Source organism: Heterocephalus glaber, unplaced genomic scaffold (assembly GCF_053883595.1).
Source record: "Heterocephalus glaber isolate CG9 unplaced genomic scaffold, H.glaber_assembly_v1.0 deba00000122, whole genome shotgun sequence".
NCBI classification, from domain to species: Eukaryota; Metazoa; Chordata; class Mammalia; order Rodentia; family Bathyergidae; genus Heterocephalus; species Heterocephalus glaber.
Window position 1 is genome coordinate 63,112,481 of NW_028258138.1, and position 18,101 is coordinate 63,130,581.

Here is an 18,101-nt window from a genome sequence, read left to right on the forward strand (position 1 = left end):
CACTCCCAAGAGAGCTTCCTCTCAACCCTGGCAAGCACTCGCATGCACTTGGAACAGCTGGCTTACCATTTGCTGGTCTTCATTTTCTCCGCTGCAATACGAGGGTAGGGGATAATAATTCTTCACAAGCTGTGTTTCATCCCTAAATAAGAAGACCCAACTTGCCACTAATTCAGCATTTGTTTGACTTCTCAATACTGGGGGGTCCCCCCTCCCTTTTGATGGTCCCCATCAACATCACCTGAAAAATTTTAAGGCAAATTCTGGCTGAGCAGACATACAGAATCAGAACCTGGAGATGGGGCCCAGAAATTGGCATTGTATCAAACTTTCCAGAGTTCTGCTACAGCCAGGTTTGAGAATTATTGTTCTGAATGTTGTATTCCCAACACACACAGAGGTGACTAACTTCTCTGCAGTAGCTAACACCAGCCCCTGACGTCCAGCCTCCGAGTCCTGCCTGCTACATCTGAGATGATGAATGGAGGCCAGGGCGCTGTTAGCGGAGAACAACGGCAAACCCTCTCCAGCTGACCCACTAGGTCTGGGGAGGTGGCCTCGAGGCTTCCCTGGCACGGGTTTCCTTATCATTTTCTGGACTGACCCTGCTTTACTTTGGGGTTGGGCGACTGGTCATTTAATAACAGTAACTTTTGCTGATTTATGGAACAGTTTGTTCACAGAATGGAGACAATTGAGAGGTGTATGTCAGAAAAGGGGCAAGGGAGAAGAGACTTGGTGACAGGAGGGAAGGATGGCTTCCAGAAGAAGAAGAGTTCCAGGTGAAGCTAGTGAAGGGAGAAGGGACAGGATGGTACCTGTAGTATGAAAAAGAAAAAAATTGGGAGGAGAACGAGTCTACCACGCCTCAGATAGTATTAAGGGGGAAACTGCCCTAGATTTAGGGACTCCGTGTGTGTGTGTGTGTGTGTGTGTGTGATGTGTGTGTGTGTGTGTCCAGCTTCCTTTCCAAGACTTTTTCTTTGCTCCATTTCGCTCCTCCCCTCCTCCCGCCTCCTCCGCTCTCCCTCCCCTCCTCGAGCGGCAATGGGAGGCTCCTAAGCAGGAGAAGCAAAAGAAGGAATTGTTTGCGAGTTCAGTCATCCAAAAAAGCTTCTTCCATATGGAGGGATCGGGTGCGCTGGGCGCGGCGTTCCCTGCCTTGTCCGCCTGCTGCCCTCGCAGTCGCCGCGGACCCCGCTTCCTGCCTGGGGGACCCTGAGCCCGGGCTCGCGGTGTCCACGGCAGCGCAGACACAGACGCACACGCGCGCGCGCACACCCACCACAGCCACACGCGCCCGCACGCGTCCTCCCTCCCGGGCCGGCGGCTTCTCAGTCCCGGGCTCCTTTGTTGCTCCGGTCCGGCCGCCCTCCGGTGTTGTGTGTCCCTGTGTGAGTCCCCGTGTGTGTCCCCGTGCGTGTCGTGTGTCCGTGCAGCGCGGCGTTGTGTGGCTCTCTCCGCGCGCACCACACTGGCCTCCGGGCCCGTGCTCACCCCTTCCAGGCGTCGGCTGCACCAGAGGTGAGTCACGTCGCTGGAGTTTATTTTCTTTTCATAAAAAGTTGTGTTTATTTGTTGGTTTGGGGCGGGAGGAGGGAGAGCGGCGCGCAGCTGCTGGGACGGCGCGGGTGCGAGCGCTCGCCGGCCGGCTCAGGCTGGGGCTCTGCCGAGCCGGGCGCGAGAAGTTGGGCGAGGTGGGCGGCGGGATCCCTGGTCTGCAGCCGGGCCGGGGCGCCGCGCCTCGCTCTCTGCCGGTCGTCCAGTTCCCAGGCCGGGCAGGACGATGGCGCGCCCGCCTTTCCCGAAGCTGCTCGGGTGGAAGGAGGCCCCGCACATCCTCCCAAACTTGCCCCGAAGGCTGCCACCAGGGCCCCGGCGCCCCGAGCAGAGCAGGCCGTGGGGAGACGCTTGCACGGTGTCAGTAAATGCACAGAACCATTCATTTGCTCTCTTCTGGGGCAAGGTTGTCACCGTTGGCATTTGAAAAGGAAACTGCTAAAAAAAAAACGAGAGTTCGAGCGGACCGGAGCCAAAACAGCCTCTGAAAAGCTCCCTTAGCTGGAGGGGTAGAAGGGGCAAAGCTGAAGTGGCGTCTGGAGGTTTCTGTGGGCCTGGGGCATCGGTAAGGAGTGCGTGCGTGTGTGTGTGTGTGTGTGTGTGTGTGTGTGTGTGTGTGTGTGTACGCGCACATCCACAGTGTACCCTAGGGTTGTGGTCTTGGGGTTTTGTTTGTGAAACTGCCAGAAGGTGGGGACAAGTGGGAAAGGACTATGGGGAGGGCCCGGAAGCCAAGAAGAATATTTGGTGCGTTTGGGAAGGACTTCTTGATTTTCGGATGCTCAGTGTTAGTTTGCTTTTCCAGGTGACAGGACAACTGAGGAGTGAGAGGCAGGTGAACCCGGTAGGACTTTAGGGGTCTTGGAGGTGGTTTTGTTTAGTTGTTATTTGGGGGACGGAATGTCAGAGGCAGTCTTTTGAAACAAGAGTTGTGTTCCTCTAGAGAAGTGGCAGTTAGAGCTAAGAATACCCAAACCACACACCAGCAATCCCAAAAAGGCACTTTCTGGGTGTGGTGGGGTGTTCTGCCGCTCCCTCATCCTTTCCTTGCGGACTTAAATGGATTCCAAAAAGTTCTGACCCAGAGTTACCTCCTTGAGTAGACTGAGTCAAAAGTATATTTTGGCTTCAGACCCTTGTGTCATCGCCAAATGCCCTGTATCTAACACAGATTTGTCACCAAGTTCTTTGTTACCCAGAACTTTGCAGGAATAGACCAATTTAATGAATGTAGTTTTAAAAAATCTTGGATGTGTAAACATTTCTGATTTATTCCATGACTGGGTCCTAAACGAGCAGCCCATCTCTGTGATGACTTTTTCATCCCTCTGGTTACAGCCAATAAATCTAACTTCCTTTTGTCAAGGGCAGCATGGTAAAGTATTAAAACAGTCTTGCTGGACCGAGGTGGGGGCTGGGACACTCACACATCTGGGCGACCTGTTTTCTGAACTGTACTTAAAGTGAGTCTGAGGCAAGAGGTTGGCCATTTTGAGGTGTGTAACAGGTTTCCCAGGAACATTTCTGAGGTCTCATAATTGGCACTTTTTAATGGTCTCATAATTGAAACCCAGAATGGTAATTTCGAAGCACCTTGGGGTCAGCGGGAAATAGGCGGGTAGAAACACCAATGGGGTTATGATTTTCCTGCCAGATTAGTTTTTCAAAGTTTATGCAAAGAAGTAAAAATGAAAGACACCAGAGTTGCTTCCTTGTGCCTTTCTGGGGACATGACTGTTCCTTATGGAGCTTTATTGCTCAGAAATTGGCCCTTCAGGAGGCTTAAGGCTATCTGCACCTATGAAGCCTGAGAACTGAGACTGCAAACACTATCCCTTTTATCCTCCTTCAGGATATCTTAGACAAGCATCACTGCAGGAGCCATCACTGGGGCAAACTGTTCAAGTCACAGGCAGTTGGCTTTCCTTGGGGAGGGGTGATTGATAGAGGCCAGGATGGTCAGTCTGTTGACCACAGCAAGGGAGGAAGGGTGTGGGGGAAGACACTTTAGTGTGTGGGGAGAAGACTCTGCTTAGCTGCTAAGTGGTCAGCCAACTCCTGATGAAGAGGCAGTAGGAGCTCTGTTCCTTTTCATCTTCTATATGAATCCAGTGATTTTACCTTCTTTGAAGTGCTACTTCAACTGTCTGGGATCCCCTTTCTCTGCTGCAGCTGTCTGTGGTTTCCATTGCCTGAGGATGAATAGATTTTACTCATGAAATATTTGGCTAACTTCCCCATGGACGTGCACACACACACACACACACACACACACATACACACACGCACTGCATTTAAGAAAAGAAGGCAAGAAGTGAGTCTAATGATCTTACTGTTCCAAGGGCCACAGGGGGTCTGGATTCAAATTTCACCAGTCACTGATATGGGTAATGAATTGAGGATTTGTCCCTCTGGTTCTTTCAAACTGCAACTGAAGACCCCTGTGCACTAGATAATTGCAGCCCAGTACTCTGTGGCTTCTGAATAAGAACGTACTAACCTGGCACCAAAAGACCTTATACACTGGAAGTTGGCTCTTTTTTTCCTTTCAAACTTGAAATATCCTTGCTATCTGTGAAGGGTATGGAGGGAGGAAGAAAACAGTAATATTTCCTATTGAGAAAAATTGGCTTACCTCAACATTTGTAACTTTTTCTCACTTCCATACTTCAATTTAGCAGACATTTATGGTGCATCTGACACCTGGCTGGGAGCTTCCTTGTCCCAGGATAGTAAGTTTTTTGGTCAGAGTGGTTCTCCCTCAATTTTTATTTACTGAACAAGCATATACTACTAATTATGAAAATGTTTAAAAAAGTACCCACAATTCCATACTTAAACTTATCGTTGTTCACCCACATGCATACGTACTTTTTACATAGTTGTGTTTGAAGTAAGGACTTTTGTCATCAGACAGCCCTAAGGTATCTCTACTTTTTTTGTTTTTGTTTTTGTACCGGGGATCGAACTCGGGACCTTGCACTTGTGAGACAGGTGCTGGAACCACTGAGCTAAATTCCCGGCCCCATCTCTACGTTTTTACCAAAGACTCACGAGAGCTTATATATTCAGCTGCTTTGGTGTCTGTCAGTGGGAGCAAGCTAAATCCTAAGTGTGCTCCCACATAGAACCCTAACATGCAATATTTTCATAATTTATGAGCATGAGTCAAATATTTAGGATTAAGGAGTGGGATAAGAGAGGGTGTTTGTTTTTAATCTAGAAGTCCATGTTTACAAAAAGCCTTCCTAAGAAAGATTTTTGCCTCCTTGGAGCCCTCTGTGTTGGTCATGGAGAGAAGAGGGAGGAGGAAGACAGGTACAAAGGCTCCATCTTAAGTGGTGCTCCCTATAGGATTAGGTTGGACAGCTAGCTCTGCCTCTGAACTCCTTTCACTTCAGACCACTGCACTGGTCTGTTCCTACCTCTCCACTGCCTGCCCTCTCTCATCCCCTCATCCTGCTCCCAAGTTCCTCACCACAGTTAGACTCCTACCCCAGGCTTGCCCAGTCTTTCCTGCTCTTCCTTTTGCTTTGCTACCATCTGCACCATCATTTCCACTCCTGTCATCACCGTGCTTGTTGATGGCCTTGACAATTTCTGGTGACACATGGCTGAGCCCTTACTGTCCACCTGTCACCACCTCTCCATCGTCTCTTAGTCCCATCAAGTCACCACTCAACTTTAAAATCCAAATTCTCAACTCTTATGTGTAGCTGTCCCCTACTTCATAGTAATACTGCCTCATTAGGAGTCTGCGGCTTCAGCTGGACCCCTACAGAAGCTGACCCCTACGTTTTTCAGAGTTCGTTCCTTGCCTGCTGCCCTGTCGCTCCAAGTCTCATCCCTGTAATAAGCCCCATCCCTATAAGACCCACTTTATTATGTATGAGCCTTATTATATGTTTTAAAGAAATACTTGGTGAATATTGATGAAAATGTACTGTTGGATGCAAAGATAATGGTTTTGTAAAATCTAGTCATTGTTCTTAATCCATTGTTTGTCTCAGTTCTTAGCAAGGAGCCAGGTAACTGAACATTTAAGGAGGACTGTCATTTTAGGAAAATTGCTTTTCATCTGTTTTCTTATTCATAAAATGGATTAATAAGTAATTACTGTATTTTATAGCAATGCACCTTGTAAAAAGCAAATACTTCAGAACTATTTATTTTGTTGTTCAAAAAATGAAACCATTCTCTTTTTCTTCAGTCCCAGAACAGGCTTCCCTGGAACCCATGACCCATGAAGTCTTGTCAACATTCACACCATCTGAGGGTAGCAGCAAAGAAGTAGGTGAGGTTTTCTGCTCCCAGTCTGTATCTCTGACCTGTTTGATCTGCTGGATTTTCGTGTTTTGTGTTTCACTTGCACATCCTTAGTACTGGAAGAGTCTGGCTCTGAGTGGAATCTGGAGTAAACTTCAGGTTGTTTCTAGCAGCTCATGTACTCTTTTAATCAAAGCCTGTGGTGGCCATCTGAACCCCCTTTCCCGGAGGCACACTGTCAGACATGTTGGATGTAAATCTTAAACTGTGAGATTTGGAGTCTAAGCTTACTGTGGAAGAGGCCTACTTAGGCTTGGGTGAGGAAAGCCGAGTATGTCTCCATAAGTGGTATTACGGTGAGTGCCTTGCGGTCTGATGTACCAGGCATTGTTTATCTCACAAAAACCAGAGTGATTCCACTTCTTTCCATCTATTGAAATAAAGCTAGGAAATAATTTCTCTTTTCCTAATGGTGAATTTGGCTTTATCTTCAAAGAAGGCCTTTGATGTTTGGGACAGGATTATTGAGTAGTAAGAAGAAATCATAGCAGAAAGATTATAGCCAGTAATACACAGTCAACTTAATTTGGTTGCCAGAGAAAATGTTGAGAAAGCCTCAACTAGCTCTGGTTAGTAACAAGAAAGTGTTACTATGAACAAGGTAAGTAGGGTTGAAGAAAAATAACCCAAAAGGAGCTGATCAGTGGAAAGTATGGCAAAAGAATGTTATTCTTCTGCAAAATGAGTTTGGACAGTGTTGGATAATATGATGGAGATGAAATGTGTGTAGCTTGGAGCCTTCATCCTTTCAACAGCCCATCATTGAATCCGTGTTGTATGCCTGGCATCATGGCTTGGGCTAGCAGGGCTCAGTTCCAGAGTCTGCAGCATTCAGAATTCCATTGCTACTGGAGAGGGATATGCAAAGCAGTACAATGCAAACTCTACTGTTAAAGAACTTGCAGTGAGTCACTGAAGAAAGCCTTCCTGAAAGAAGGGAGACAAAATCTATGGCTGAGTCCTAAAACTAAAGGTGTGACCTACAATACTAAATGTTCTTTTACCTCTGCCTGTATGAATTCACTGTTTTCTTCCCCAAAATTCATATTTCCTCAGTGGATGATGGGGGTAAGTTTGCTGGAGACATGAGATTTCAAGGCCTGAGTAGTTTTACTTTTACTTTTTGGAAATTAAGGTGTAGAATCTCTTCATTGAATGCAGCATTCAGAAACCTCAGAAATCTGGGTTTTGGTATGTTTCTAAGACCAATTACTGAATAGCTCTGAGGGAATGAAAGAGAAATGGGTGGTTTTCTTTTCTTTCTCACCTATGTCAGATTTTAGCTAAAAATTCAAGAAACACATGCTCAAATTCAGCACTTTGCCTTTCAGTTCCATTTGCCCTGTGTTCTGCTGTTTGCTTGGCTGTGAAATCATTGCCAAAGTAGCAGGAGTGGGGAAATTTATTTTAGGGAAGTGAAAGTCACTGGGCTTTTCCAGTTGCCCAGAAACCTCCCAGGCTGTGGAGAAGTAAACATCACACAGGTGGGAGTTACAGGTAGGGGAGGAGAGTATGTGGACCTGGCTGGGCTGAGCCCCCACCCAGACTGGGCTGCAATTGGACTATTGAAGAAGAGAGCCCTCCCCCACCTTCCCTGGCTCTGCCAATATTTTTCTAGTTTAGTCTAAGCCAAGTGCCTTTACTAGTCTGCACTTATATTACAATCCCAGCAGGTTTATTAGGTATGGGTCACAGTTAATTGGAGAGGAAAATTGGGAGGTTCTGGGTTTATTGTTTTTTCTATGAAAGCAGAGGCTGCTTTTAATTATTTCACAATTCGTCTCTCCCACTTGACTGTCTTTCTGTCTTCTGTCTCATGGCTGTTACCCCATAGTGGGGTTACAGTAGCTCTTCCTTCTTTCATAGCTGTGCCCAAATGAGTCTGATTTATTAATGCCCTCAGCCAGCATAGGGCCTTCTTTTCCAAGAGAGACCACATGAAGTCATAGAAATTCACAGCTGTTTACCTCTGTCCTTATGAATGGATGTTTTGTAGTGAACAAGTTGTATAAGAATCTGCTATATTACAGCCAAGAGTGCAATTCTAATGGGTCTTCCATTGTGCAGACCTCTGAAACAATCACCTGCAGCCCTTCTTTGAGACCTTTGGTGGTCTGCCATCTGTGCAGGCTGAGGCAGCTCCAGGTGACAGCCCCACAGTCAGGTGCTTTCTCTTCTATGGGCTTCTGTTGCAGAGATGGAGTTAGCCCTGTAGCCGGCCTGGACTGTGGCAGCTTGCCAGCAAGTTCCAGTGGGTGGTCTGTGACAATGAAAGAAGGGGGGTGGAGGAGCTTAGCGCTCCTTCCCAGAGGGGAACAACAAGGTGGCTTTCTATAGGTGGGTTTCACATTAGCAACCAGTCCCCCTGTCAGTGACATGCCATACAAGTCTTGAGTGTGGGTGAAAAGAACTGAGCAGGTGGTATTATGATGGAGTTTATTGTTGTCCCCCCTTAGGTGGCAACCCCCATTACACAGGAGGGTAAGCACACATGCACAGCAGGTACCTGACCTTGCTCGAGAGAAGAATGCTTATTCTCACTTGGCAGAGAAGCAAACCTCCTGGCCCAGCCTCTCACCCCATCACCCAGGGAATCAGCTGTGGACAAGGGGCACAGGCTGAAGTCAGCTGATCTCAGTGCCAAAGAGGCACTGCCCACCTTCACCTCCTAACAATAAAAGCGAGAGCGAAAGTGATAACTGCTATTTAGTGATCACCTACTGTGTGCCAGACCCTGTGCTGAGCACTACAGGGATTATCCTACAACCCCAGCCTTCCTGTGAGGATGGGCACACATTCTTACCCTATTCTGCCAATAAGAGAGCTGAAGCTTAAATAATTGTAGTGACTTGTTCTGCCCTCACAGCTGGTAAGTAGCAAAGCCAAGATTTCATTGCAGGACTACTTACTGACTCCAAAACTCAGGTTTTGCAAGGAGGAAAAAACAGATAAGCTCTTCCCCAAACCAGAGCCTCCTTAGCTCAGGAGAACTGTTTCTTTTGCAACTGTCTACAGGTAAGGGGCAGGTGGGGACCTTTATGAGACTTATACTAAATGACATCAATATATAAAACTGGGACCACAGCTGGGAGGTTTTGAACAGCTCAGCAGCAGCAGCAGTCCAGCAAGGCCAGGCTTTGTGGCACAGCCAGGGTCAGACTTTGCAGGTAATGGTGAGAGCCACCTCTATCTTAGGTTTCGGCTCAGAACATGTCTCTTGACAATTTTCCTTCCCCTGGGACATTGTCTGAATTGGTTGTCCTGAATCTCTGCTCTCACTGTAGCTGCCAAATGAATCCACTTACTTCTTTGCAAGTCTGATCAAGCCGTCCTCTGTGCCCTCAGTGTGTGTTGCGGGGGTTGGGGGGGGGGCTCAACAGATACTTTTCCTGGTCAGGAGAAGTGGCAGCTTGTACAGAAAAAATACCCTGGGGAAGAAAGTAGCAGCTTTGACAGACAGGTAACTGACAGGAGATGCTACCTTCCAGGCAAATACTCACAGGCAGCCAGCAGAAAGAATTCGACAGGCAGTTACCTGCAGAAGCGCGAACACTCCGCTCCCTACTGGCTTAGGAGAGCGCTGGAGGTTTGGGTTTGGAAGACAAGCAGTTACCGTTGTTTCTTGTTTTCTTTAACACACATGGAAGGACTGAAGCCTAGATTCTCTGGGTATGGGGATACCTGGGTTTAAAATGTAATGACATGAGTGGGGCAGTGGAAGGGAAGTGATAGAAACTGTTTGTCTTTATTCCTATACTTGCAAGCTGCCTTCTCAGAATACCATGAGAATGCAGGGAAATAGCACAAGGGGACATGATTGAAAATGGTCCTGCTTACCTCAAAAGCTCAAAGTTTGTGGCTTCTGGGCTCACCTATCCTGAATTAAGGGAAAAGAAATTCTGGGGAACTAGCCAGAAGTCGGAGTCTAGGTATAGGGAGGCATTTGCTTCTTTGGATATGTTTTTATTCTGCAAGTACAGGAGCTGGAATAAGAGGCCAGTCGGTCATATTGTCAGAAACTCCCCTATGTCCCTCCTGACCAGCCTTCTTTCCCTCCCTCATGGGTCCAGCAGGAGTTAGAAAGGGGGGAAAAAAAATCCTTGCAACAGGATTCTGGGTAATAGCCTTCCTTTAGAGAGAAAGGGACAAAAGTAGTCACACGCATTTCTGAGAGACCTAATTTAGGAGGACAGAGGTCTGGAGTGACTCTTCTTGTTCTGGATCAAGTTCTGGGACAAGATGGCTGACGGGGGAGCGGTGTTTCTGGAGCCACTCCTAGGACTGAGATTCTGTGGCATCCTGGTTCAGAGGAGGCTTTGGAAGGAAACAACATGGGTTTCAGTCTTGGCTTTGAAGTCGCTAGGTGTATGGCCCTAGACAAGTTACTTCAACTCTGAGACCCTAGTTTCTTAAGACTGTTTCAAAAGGAAAACATAGAATGCACCTGGAATGTGTCAGGAGCCCTCAGTACAAAGTAGCTGTTGTTATCAGGAAAGGAAAGAGGAACAGAATGGAAGCAAGGTTGTGACAGGAACAATGAAGAACAGCGGCAGGCCCTGCTGATGGAGATCCCACTGGCTCAGAGTCTACAAAGAGGAAGGAATGACAAGAGGATGAGGGTGGTCACTAGGGGGAAAGTGGATAGTGCCCACCTATAGCCTTCCTCTCTGCTTCTTGCCCAGCTCAGCATATCTCATCCTATCAGCTATGCCAAAAATCTTGGGGTCATCTTTGGCTCTGCTACTTTCCTCATACTTCATTTTTATTTATTTTTTAAGGTGCTGGGGATCATGCCAGGCAAGTACTCTACCACTGAGCAACATCCCCAGCCTTTAGACTCCACTTTAAATTGGTAAATAGCCTGGGCTTTGCCTTCACATGTTTATAGAATCTTGTGACTTCCTACCACCCTAGTCTCTTATTAATCTATCTGACCTAGCCAGTGGAGATCACTTCTCTGCTCAAAACTCTCCATGGGAGCTGGGGATTTAGCTCAGTGGCATGAGCCTGCCTCACAAATGCAAGGTCCTGAGTTCCGTCCCCAGTACCCAAAAAACAAAAAAAATGAAAACGAAAACAAAAGTGTGTGTGTGGCAACTCTGTTTCATCTAAAGAAAAATCTGAACACCTTTCGGTGCCCTGGGCCCAGCCCTTTCCACTCTGACCTCACTCCCACCTGCCTGGCCTTCCCCAAACCACCAGCCTCCTGGTGGCTCCTACAGCTGGCTGAGCAATCTTTCTCCTCAGGGGCTTTGCCCTTGCTGTGCTTTCTGCCCAGAAGCTCTTCCCAAATACCTGCACACACCCTCCCTTGTGATATTCAGCTGGCCCTTTCACCTAGCCACCTTGTATTAACTAGCACTTCCACCATCCTTCTCTCTCCTGTCAGCCATGTTACCCACTGTCACATATTTGTTTGTTCATTTGGGTATCACCTGCTTTCCTTCTATTCTAGTCTGCAGGATTCTCCTGGATCTCAAAAGAGTGCAGTAGGAGTTTCAAACAAAATGTAACAGTCAGACCTCAGTATCCACAATTGTGGTTTCAATCAGCCATGGGTCAAATGTAGTGTGTGTGAGGGCTGGGGATTTAGCTCAGTAGCACCACACCTGCCTTGCAAGTTCAAGGTCCTGAGTTGGATCTCCAGTACCAAAAAAAAAGAGTGTGTGTTTGTGTGTATTAAACATGTAAAACATTTTTGTCATTATTCCCTAAATAACACAGTTTGATAATTTACATTGCATTTACATTATGTTAAGTATTACATAGAGATGATTTGAAGCATACCATAAGTTTGCAAAATTACATGCATATACTGTGCACATCATTTTATATAAGGGACTTGGGCTTTCATGGATTTTGGTGTCCTCAGGGACATCCTGGAATCAATCCCCCACAGAGGATGAGGAACAATTATAATTAATTACAAATGGACTTATTCTAGAAAAGACGGAGAGCAGTGTGTAAGGCTACACAGAGACAGCCATGTTCTTTCTCTTTTCCTCAAGGTGACTAAGTTCAAGAATGTCCATGGATGTGTGGTTGTTTCATCTGTAAGGAGGATGTAAGAATGGATGCCAGTGGGAATGTACCTGTAATCCCAGCACTGAATGAGGCTGAGGTGGGAGGGTCACAAGCTTGAGTCCCATCTAAGCAACCTAGCAAGATCCTGTCTCAAAAAATAAAAAGGGCTGAGGATGTAACTCAGCAGCCCTGAATTCAGTCCCCAGTACTGGGGGAAAAAAATGGATGTCCTCTCTGCCCCTTTCTAATCATACACTTAAGAAGAACTTACTGAGCATCTGTTTTCTGCCCAACACTGTGCATGGCCTGGCTAGGAGGTGCAGAGAACCCCTGCTCTTCCTCCTATCTCCCCAAGAGTTTGTAATCCAGGTCTTCATCTGGAGTCTCTTACCTATACCTGAGCCATCCACTTGCCGAAGCCCTCCTCTGATGACCTGAGTTGAATGGGAGATTTGCCAGATCTGGTGGACATGGAGGGAGCTGCTCTCAAATAGTTCACTTTCCCTCATAGGAGGGCTGGGTCTCTGCCTTTGGAAGGAAGAGCATGTTTGGAGTTTGGGTGTCCACTTAAAGGGCTAGAGATCTGACCTCAAATTGTATCTCAAATATTTCTTACTTAGGTCTACTTTTAGAAGTAGAGGAAAAATTTTAAAAAGGGACGAAGACCCCAGGAGGTCTTTTGCTAACTACAAAGGTGGAAAAATTTGCTTGAGAAAGTGTACAACCACATCCTGAAACCCAACCTGTATCCAGGTGGGAGGAGGCTTCTTCTCCATCTTAAAAATTATTATTATTCTAAATCAGTGAACTTTTTAAGCAATCTTAGGCTTACAGAAAAATTAACCAAAACAGAGAGTGTTGCCATGCCAAGGTTCCTCTATTACCTAACCCCTACCATTTTTCCTTTTAATTGATATCTTCTGTTGATGTAGCACATTTGTTTCAATTGAAGAGATAATATTGACACATTATTACTAATTATAGCCCATAGTTTACATTAGAATTCTTCTTCCTGTGGTACATTTTCTGAGTTTTGACCAGTATATGGTGGCATGTATCTACCATTATGGGATCATAGAGAATAATAGTTCCACTCTCTTAGCAATCCCCTGTGCTTCTCCTATTCATCTCTCCCCCGCCCTACCCCCACCCAATCTCTAGCAACCACTGAACTACCCTGTCTATAGTTTGGTCTTTTGCAAAATGTTAGATAGTTTGAATGGCCTGGTATATAGCTTTTTCAGACTGGTTTCTTTCACTTGACAACTTCCTCCTTTTTAAACACAATTGTCTCTCCTTTCCTGTACCACATGTACATAGGCAGCTGGGGGCGCCAGGGCCTGGAAAAGGAGGAGCTCAAAGTCATGTGCTGAGACTCACCTAAACAGAGCCCTGTGGATGTGCACTGCAGCCCTTTTATCATCTTCCCCTGGACATGCCTGGCCCTTGTGCTACTGGAGTTTAATCCAGGCTGTAAACTGTTAGGAGCTGCCTGTGTTTGGGTTCCACATCTGGAAGTAGCTGTGCAGACCTTCCCATCCCATTCCTAAACAGACAGGAGGAGCACATGGGTCTGTTTGCCTTCTTCCTCAGGAGTTTGTTTTACTTACTTTGGAGCTGTGGGCAAGTGTGAGGAAGTTTATGTCCTTTGGGCAGGGAGTGTTCCTGCACACTCACATTTGGTGGCGGCCACAGGCCACAGGTTTCTCAGCTTCTGAGGTCACTGTTTTTCACTCCTCCCAAGTTCCAGTGGTGTCTGTGATGAGCCCTGAGAGGTATAGAGCCCTAAGGGCCAGTTTTGTGCTCATTGAAAAGGAAGACCAGGCCCAGGGATTTAGCTCAGTGGTTCTGCTGCCTACCTCGCAAGCCCAAGGTCCTGAGTTCAATCCCCGGTACCAAAAAAAAAGGACCCTGTCTCAAAGAAAAGGAAGACCAATCAGACACAAAAAGATTGAGAACATTTTCCCTGCCAAGAAGTATACTTCTTTCTTGAGTCAGGCTTGAAAACTAGGATTCCTTGGGAGTTGAGGGGCAGGACTCTCAGTCTTCAGGAAGCTCCGAGGTCACTGTAAATGCTGAGCCTCTCTGGGGGACAGGTGATGATGGTGATGATTTGATAATGGGATCAGAGGAAGGATCTTCTCCAACCCCACTGCAGCTCTTGACCACATTTAGGGGAGAGGGTATGTAGATAGGGGATCATGTTGTTCATCTGAACCAGGCTGAGAAGTTCTGAAGGCTGAGGGAAGGGACATATATGATAGAGTGAGTTCCAACCCTCGGGAACAGGGACTTAAACTTGGAGCCTGGTTTCCACTCCTATTTGGAACAAACAGGAAGCTGAAGCTCCCATTGAACGACACCAGCCAAGTGTGTCAGAATTCAGAATAAAGGAAGAACAAGACGCATCAAATGCCTTGGAAGGTCAGCTTTTGGACTATGGATATTCCATGTTGAAAATCCAGATCCATACCACCTCCTCCTGTGTGTTTTTTTTTTCCTCACCACTTTCCAGCCTGACCAAAAGCTCTGCGAGGCCTCTGGGCTGCCATTTATTGTGCTACAGCACTGTCTCCCATGTAGGTCCGACTAATAATGCCTATCCTGATTTTTCCCTAAGACTGTGAGCGCTCATGCAATGTAGGGCTTAAAGTATTTAAACTTCAGAGGACAACAATCTGCAGGCAAGCTGTTCTCCTTGCTTTTATTGTTAATTTCAGCTTCAGGGTGGAGCCTCCTGGCTCCTTGCTTTCTGGGTCCATCTCCAGAGGCTGGGAGTTGATCATAATGATGTCTGACCATCTAGAAGCTTTGACTCTGGCCTTAGTTTGCCTGGAAGGCAGAGGATAGAGAACTCCTGAACCATATGTGTGTGGGACCCATGTTCTATCTACCCTTCGGCCATAAGTCACCTTCCCATTCTAGGTCCTTCCCACCAGTCCCCAGGTGGGGCAATGAGAGTCCTGAGAAAGTATCCCAGCTGGCGTCTGTAGGTACCTGCTGCAGAGTATATGTCTGTGAGCATTTTATGAACCAAAATACAAATATCTTATCCAACAAAACATTTTTTTCTGATGTTGGGAGAAAAAAAGTCTGAAAAGGCTGATTTTATAAAAACCTTCTGATACGTTAATATAAATACATTGCTTTTCGCATAAAGTCCAGCAGGACCATCTCAGCACCTCCTAGGTCTTCCACCATTGCCAGAGGCCCAGGGAGGCACAGTGTGGGCCATACTGTATGTGGGGAGTTTCACTGAGTCTTGGTGGAAGGAAGTGTGTGGTGTGGCCTGGGTCTTCTCCAGAGCTATCTTCCCAGAGTAATCTGTAGAAATGAGTCCAGGCTCCCAATTTTACCAGCCCTCCACCTCTGTCCAGAAAAAGCCAGCTTTGAAGGCAGTAGAACAGGGAGGCTCCTTAACATAAGTTCTACATGCTTTGAAAGTTAGGAAGTAGAAAGGAATTGTGTCTGATTGAGAAAATCTTAGGCAGGTAGAACTAATTTTTCCCACACACAAAATTAACAAAAAATAGTAGGAATAACACTCTTGGTCTGGGCAGGGAAAGGCAGTGAGACCGTGTTCTTTGCATCTCAGCCAAGATGAGGCATGTTTCCCCGCAGGCCAGAGGATTTGGACCTGGCTGTCATGTAAATGATGCCACCCACTAAAACTCGTGATGTCCACTGCAGCTTGCCTCCCTGCAGTCACTTGAGGTTTATTGCTGAGCTGTGACCGCTTATTCAGTGGCCTACAGTAAGCCTTGCTTGAGCACAGCACATTCATATCCACAGGGACAAAGATGTTTGTAGCCATCAAAGAGTGGCCTCTCAGTTGGTCAGATATTCATTGAGGACTGTGTCTCTCACCCACAAGGCACATGTATCTTAGTTTCTGAATACTTCTCAAATCAAAACAAGAGTTCATTTCACACTGAATTGCATTTTCCACTTTATCTATTTAGAAGAGTGCTTAGCTTAGAACAGGTGCATTTTACCATCACTGTTGAAGTACCTGAGATAACCAACTTTGAAGGTGGAGAGATTTATTTTGGCTTATGGTTTCAGATGTTTCAGTCCTTTGTTGGTTGGTCCTGTCACTTTGGGCCTGTGGTGGTGCAGAACATCATGGTAGGAAAACACATGGTGGAGCAAATCTACTTATCTCATGATGGTCAGGAAGCAAAAAGAAAGCAGAAAACACCACAGTCCTAATATCCACCTCAACATCATACCCCCAGTGACCTAACTTCTTTCCATTAGGTCCCACTTCCTGAAAGTTCTACCACCTCTCATTAGCACCACAGGTAGAAACCAAGCCTTGAACACATGGACCTTTGGGGGGACATTTAAGATTCAAACCGTAACAGGTAGTTTGATAGTCACTCTCACCATCATCATCATTGTCATCATCATTATCATTGTCATCATATCATTATGACATGAGATGGAATTCATATCCAGAGATGAACTGCTAATTTATAATTCTTCCCAAGAGCCTGTACTGTTGGAGAATTTCACTACAAAAGAGTTTTTTCAATTGAAAAATGGGACAGCATCAAACTACAAAGCTTCTCCACAGCAAATGAAACAACCAACAGAATAAAGAGACAATTTACTGAATACGAGAAAATATATACCAGCTATTCATCTGTCAGAAGGTTAATATGCAGAATATGTATAGAAATAAAAAAAAAACAATAAAAACTAAATAATCAAATTTAAAAATGGACAACTGATCTGAGTAGTCACTTCTCAAAAAAAGAAATAGAAATGGCCAATCAATATATTAAAAATGCTCAGTATCTTTAGACATCAGGGAAATGCAAATCAAAATTATGAGATTCCATATAACCCCAGTTAGAATAGCTATAATAAAATAAAAAATAAAAATAACAAATGCTGGCAAGGATATGGAAAACATGGAACTCTTGTATTAATAGAAATGTAAATTAGTACAGCTACTAAAACAGTATGACTGTTCCTCAATAGACTAGAAATATAACTATCATATTGTGCAGATATTTCACTCCTGCATATATATCCAAAGGAAAGGATGTCAATATACAAAAAAGATGCCTGGATCCCCATGTTTATTGTGGCACTATTCACAAGGGCAAAGATATAGAATCAGCCTAGATGCCCGTTAGCAGATAAATGGATAAAGTATGACATATATACACAGTGGACTATTATTCAGCCACAAAGAATGAAATCCTGTCATTTCTATGGAAATGGATGGAACTAGGGGGCATTGTGTTAAGCAAAGTAGGCCAGACCCCCCAAAAACAAGAATCACATGTCCTGTCTCATATGTGGGGGGAAAAAGTCAACCTACAATTAGCATAGTGATTACAAGGGACAAGGGACAGTGCACCAGGGAAGGGAGGGGGAGGGTAGAGGAAAAGTGGTTAGATATGATCAATGCATGTATGAAAATACCCCACTGAATTCCATTAACATGTACGTAATAAAAATAAATAGTTTTGTCAGCTAATGTTTCAAAATTGTATAGGCAGTGGAGGCGCGGGGTAGTCAGAGGTTCACAAATACAAGCTGGTTGATTTTCCTGGTGGCCTTTCACCTAGACCTCAAGGCCTCTAATTTGGTCGTTTCTGCAGTCAGGGAAGAGTCAGCTAGAGACAGGTATGTGTCACTCGTGAGATGTGCTCAACATCCTGAGAAGGGTGTTTCCTAGTCAGCGGAGGCCCCAAAAGGAAGTAGAAAGCATGGGGAAAGCCAGCTGCTAGGGTCCTTGAGCTCAGAGAGTGAGGGACATAGGTGTCTCTAGCTGTGGCCAGCAGTCCCTATCTCAGGGCTGAGGCTGCCTCTTTGGTCTGACATGTCCAGAAGGTCAAAGAAGTGGTATGCGCCAGACCCTGGCACTTCTTGAGACCAACTGGCCTTACAGGGCTGTTTTACCTTAATTGAGAGAACACTGGGTGTGAGGGGTCCTGGAAGTTGGTGCAAGATCTTGAAAGTTTGAGATCTTCTTATGCTAGTTAGTTATCCTGTTGATTAAAAAAGAAATTTTCTTATTTTATAATTTAAATACTCAAACATAGAATAAGAAAGAATAGTGTCATGAACCCCATGTACATGTAGAGAAATTTTATATGTATTGTTTTCCCCTCTGAAGGTTTGATAATTGTGGTCTATGAAACAAACTGACAATAATCAGACAACATGAAAAA

The 18,101-nt window shown here is 45.7% G+C and overlaps 2 protein-coding genes across 9 annotated transcripts in view; one reads left to right on the forward strand and one right to left on the reverse strand.

Annotated features, from left to right (window-relative positions):
• Positions 1-1,096: 1,096 nt before the first annotated feature.
• On the reverse strand, positions 1,097-4,245 carry LOC147830456 (uncharacterized). The gene is given in 7 exon segments (XM_087207692.1): positions 1,097-1,263; positions 1,266-1,398; positions 1,400-1,459; positions 1,461-1,505; positions 1,507-1,650; positions 1,652-1,910; positions 4,196-4,245. Coding segments are annotated over 7 exon segments (858 nt in total).
• Positions 1,349-18,101, forward strand: part of Boc (BOC cell adhesion associated, oncogene regulated) — a 73,316-nt gene continuing 56,563 nt past the window's right edge. For 3 of the 8 annotated variants that reach the window (XM_021263666.2, XM_004835709.3, XM_021263676.2), the window contains exons 1-2: positions 1,349-1,524; positions 5,771-5,854. The gene's annotated coding sequence lies outside the window, so the exon portion shown is untranslated. Of the gene's footprint in view, positions 1,525-1,908; positions 2,126-5,770; positions 5,855-18,101 lie in introns of those variants that run through there. The other 5 variants (XM_087215570.1, XM_004835708.3, XM_087215578.1 and 2 more) reach the window with 3 other exon arrangements.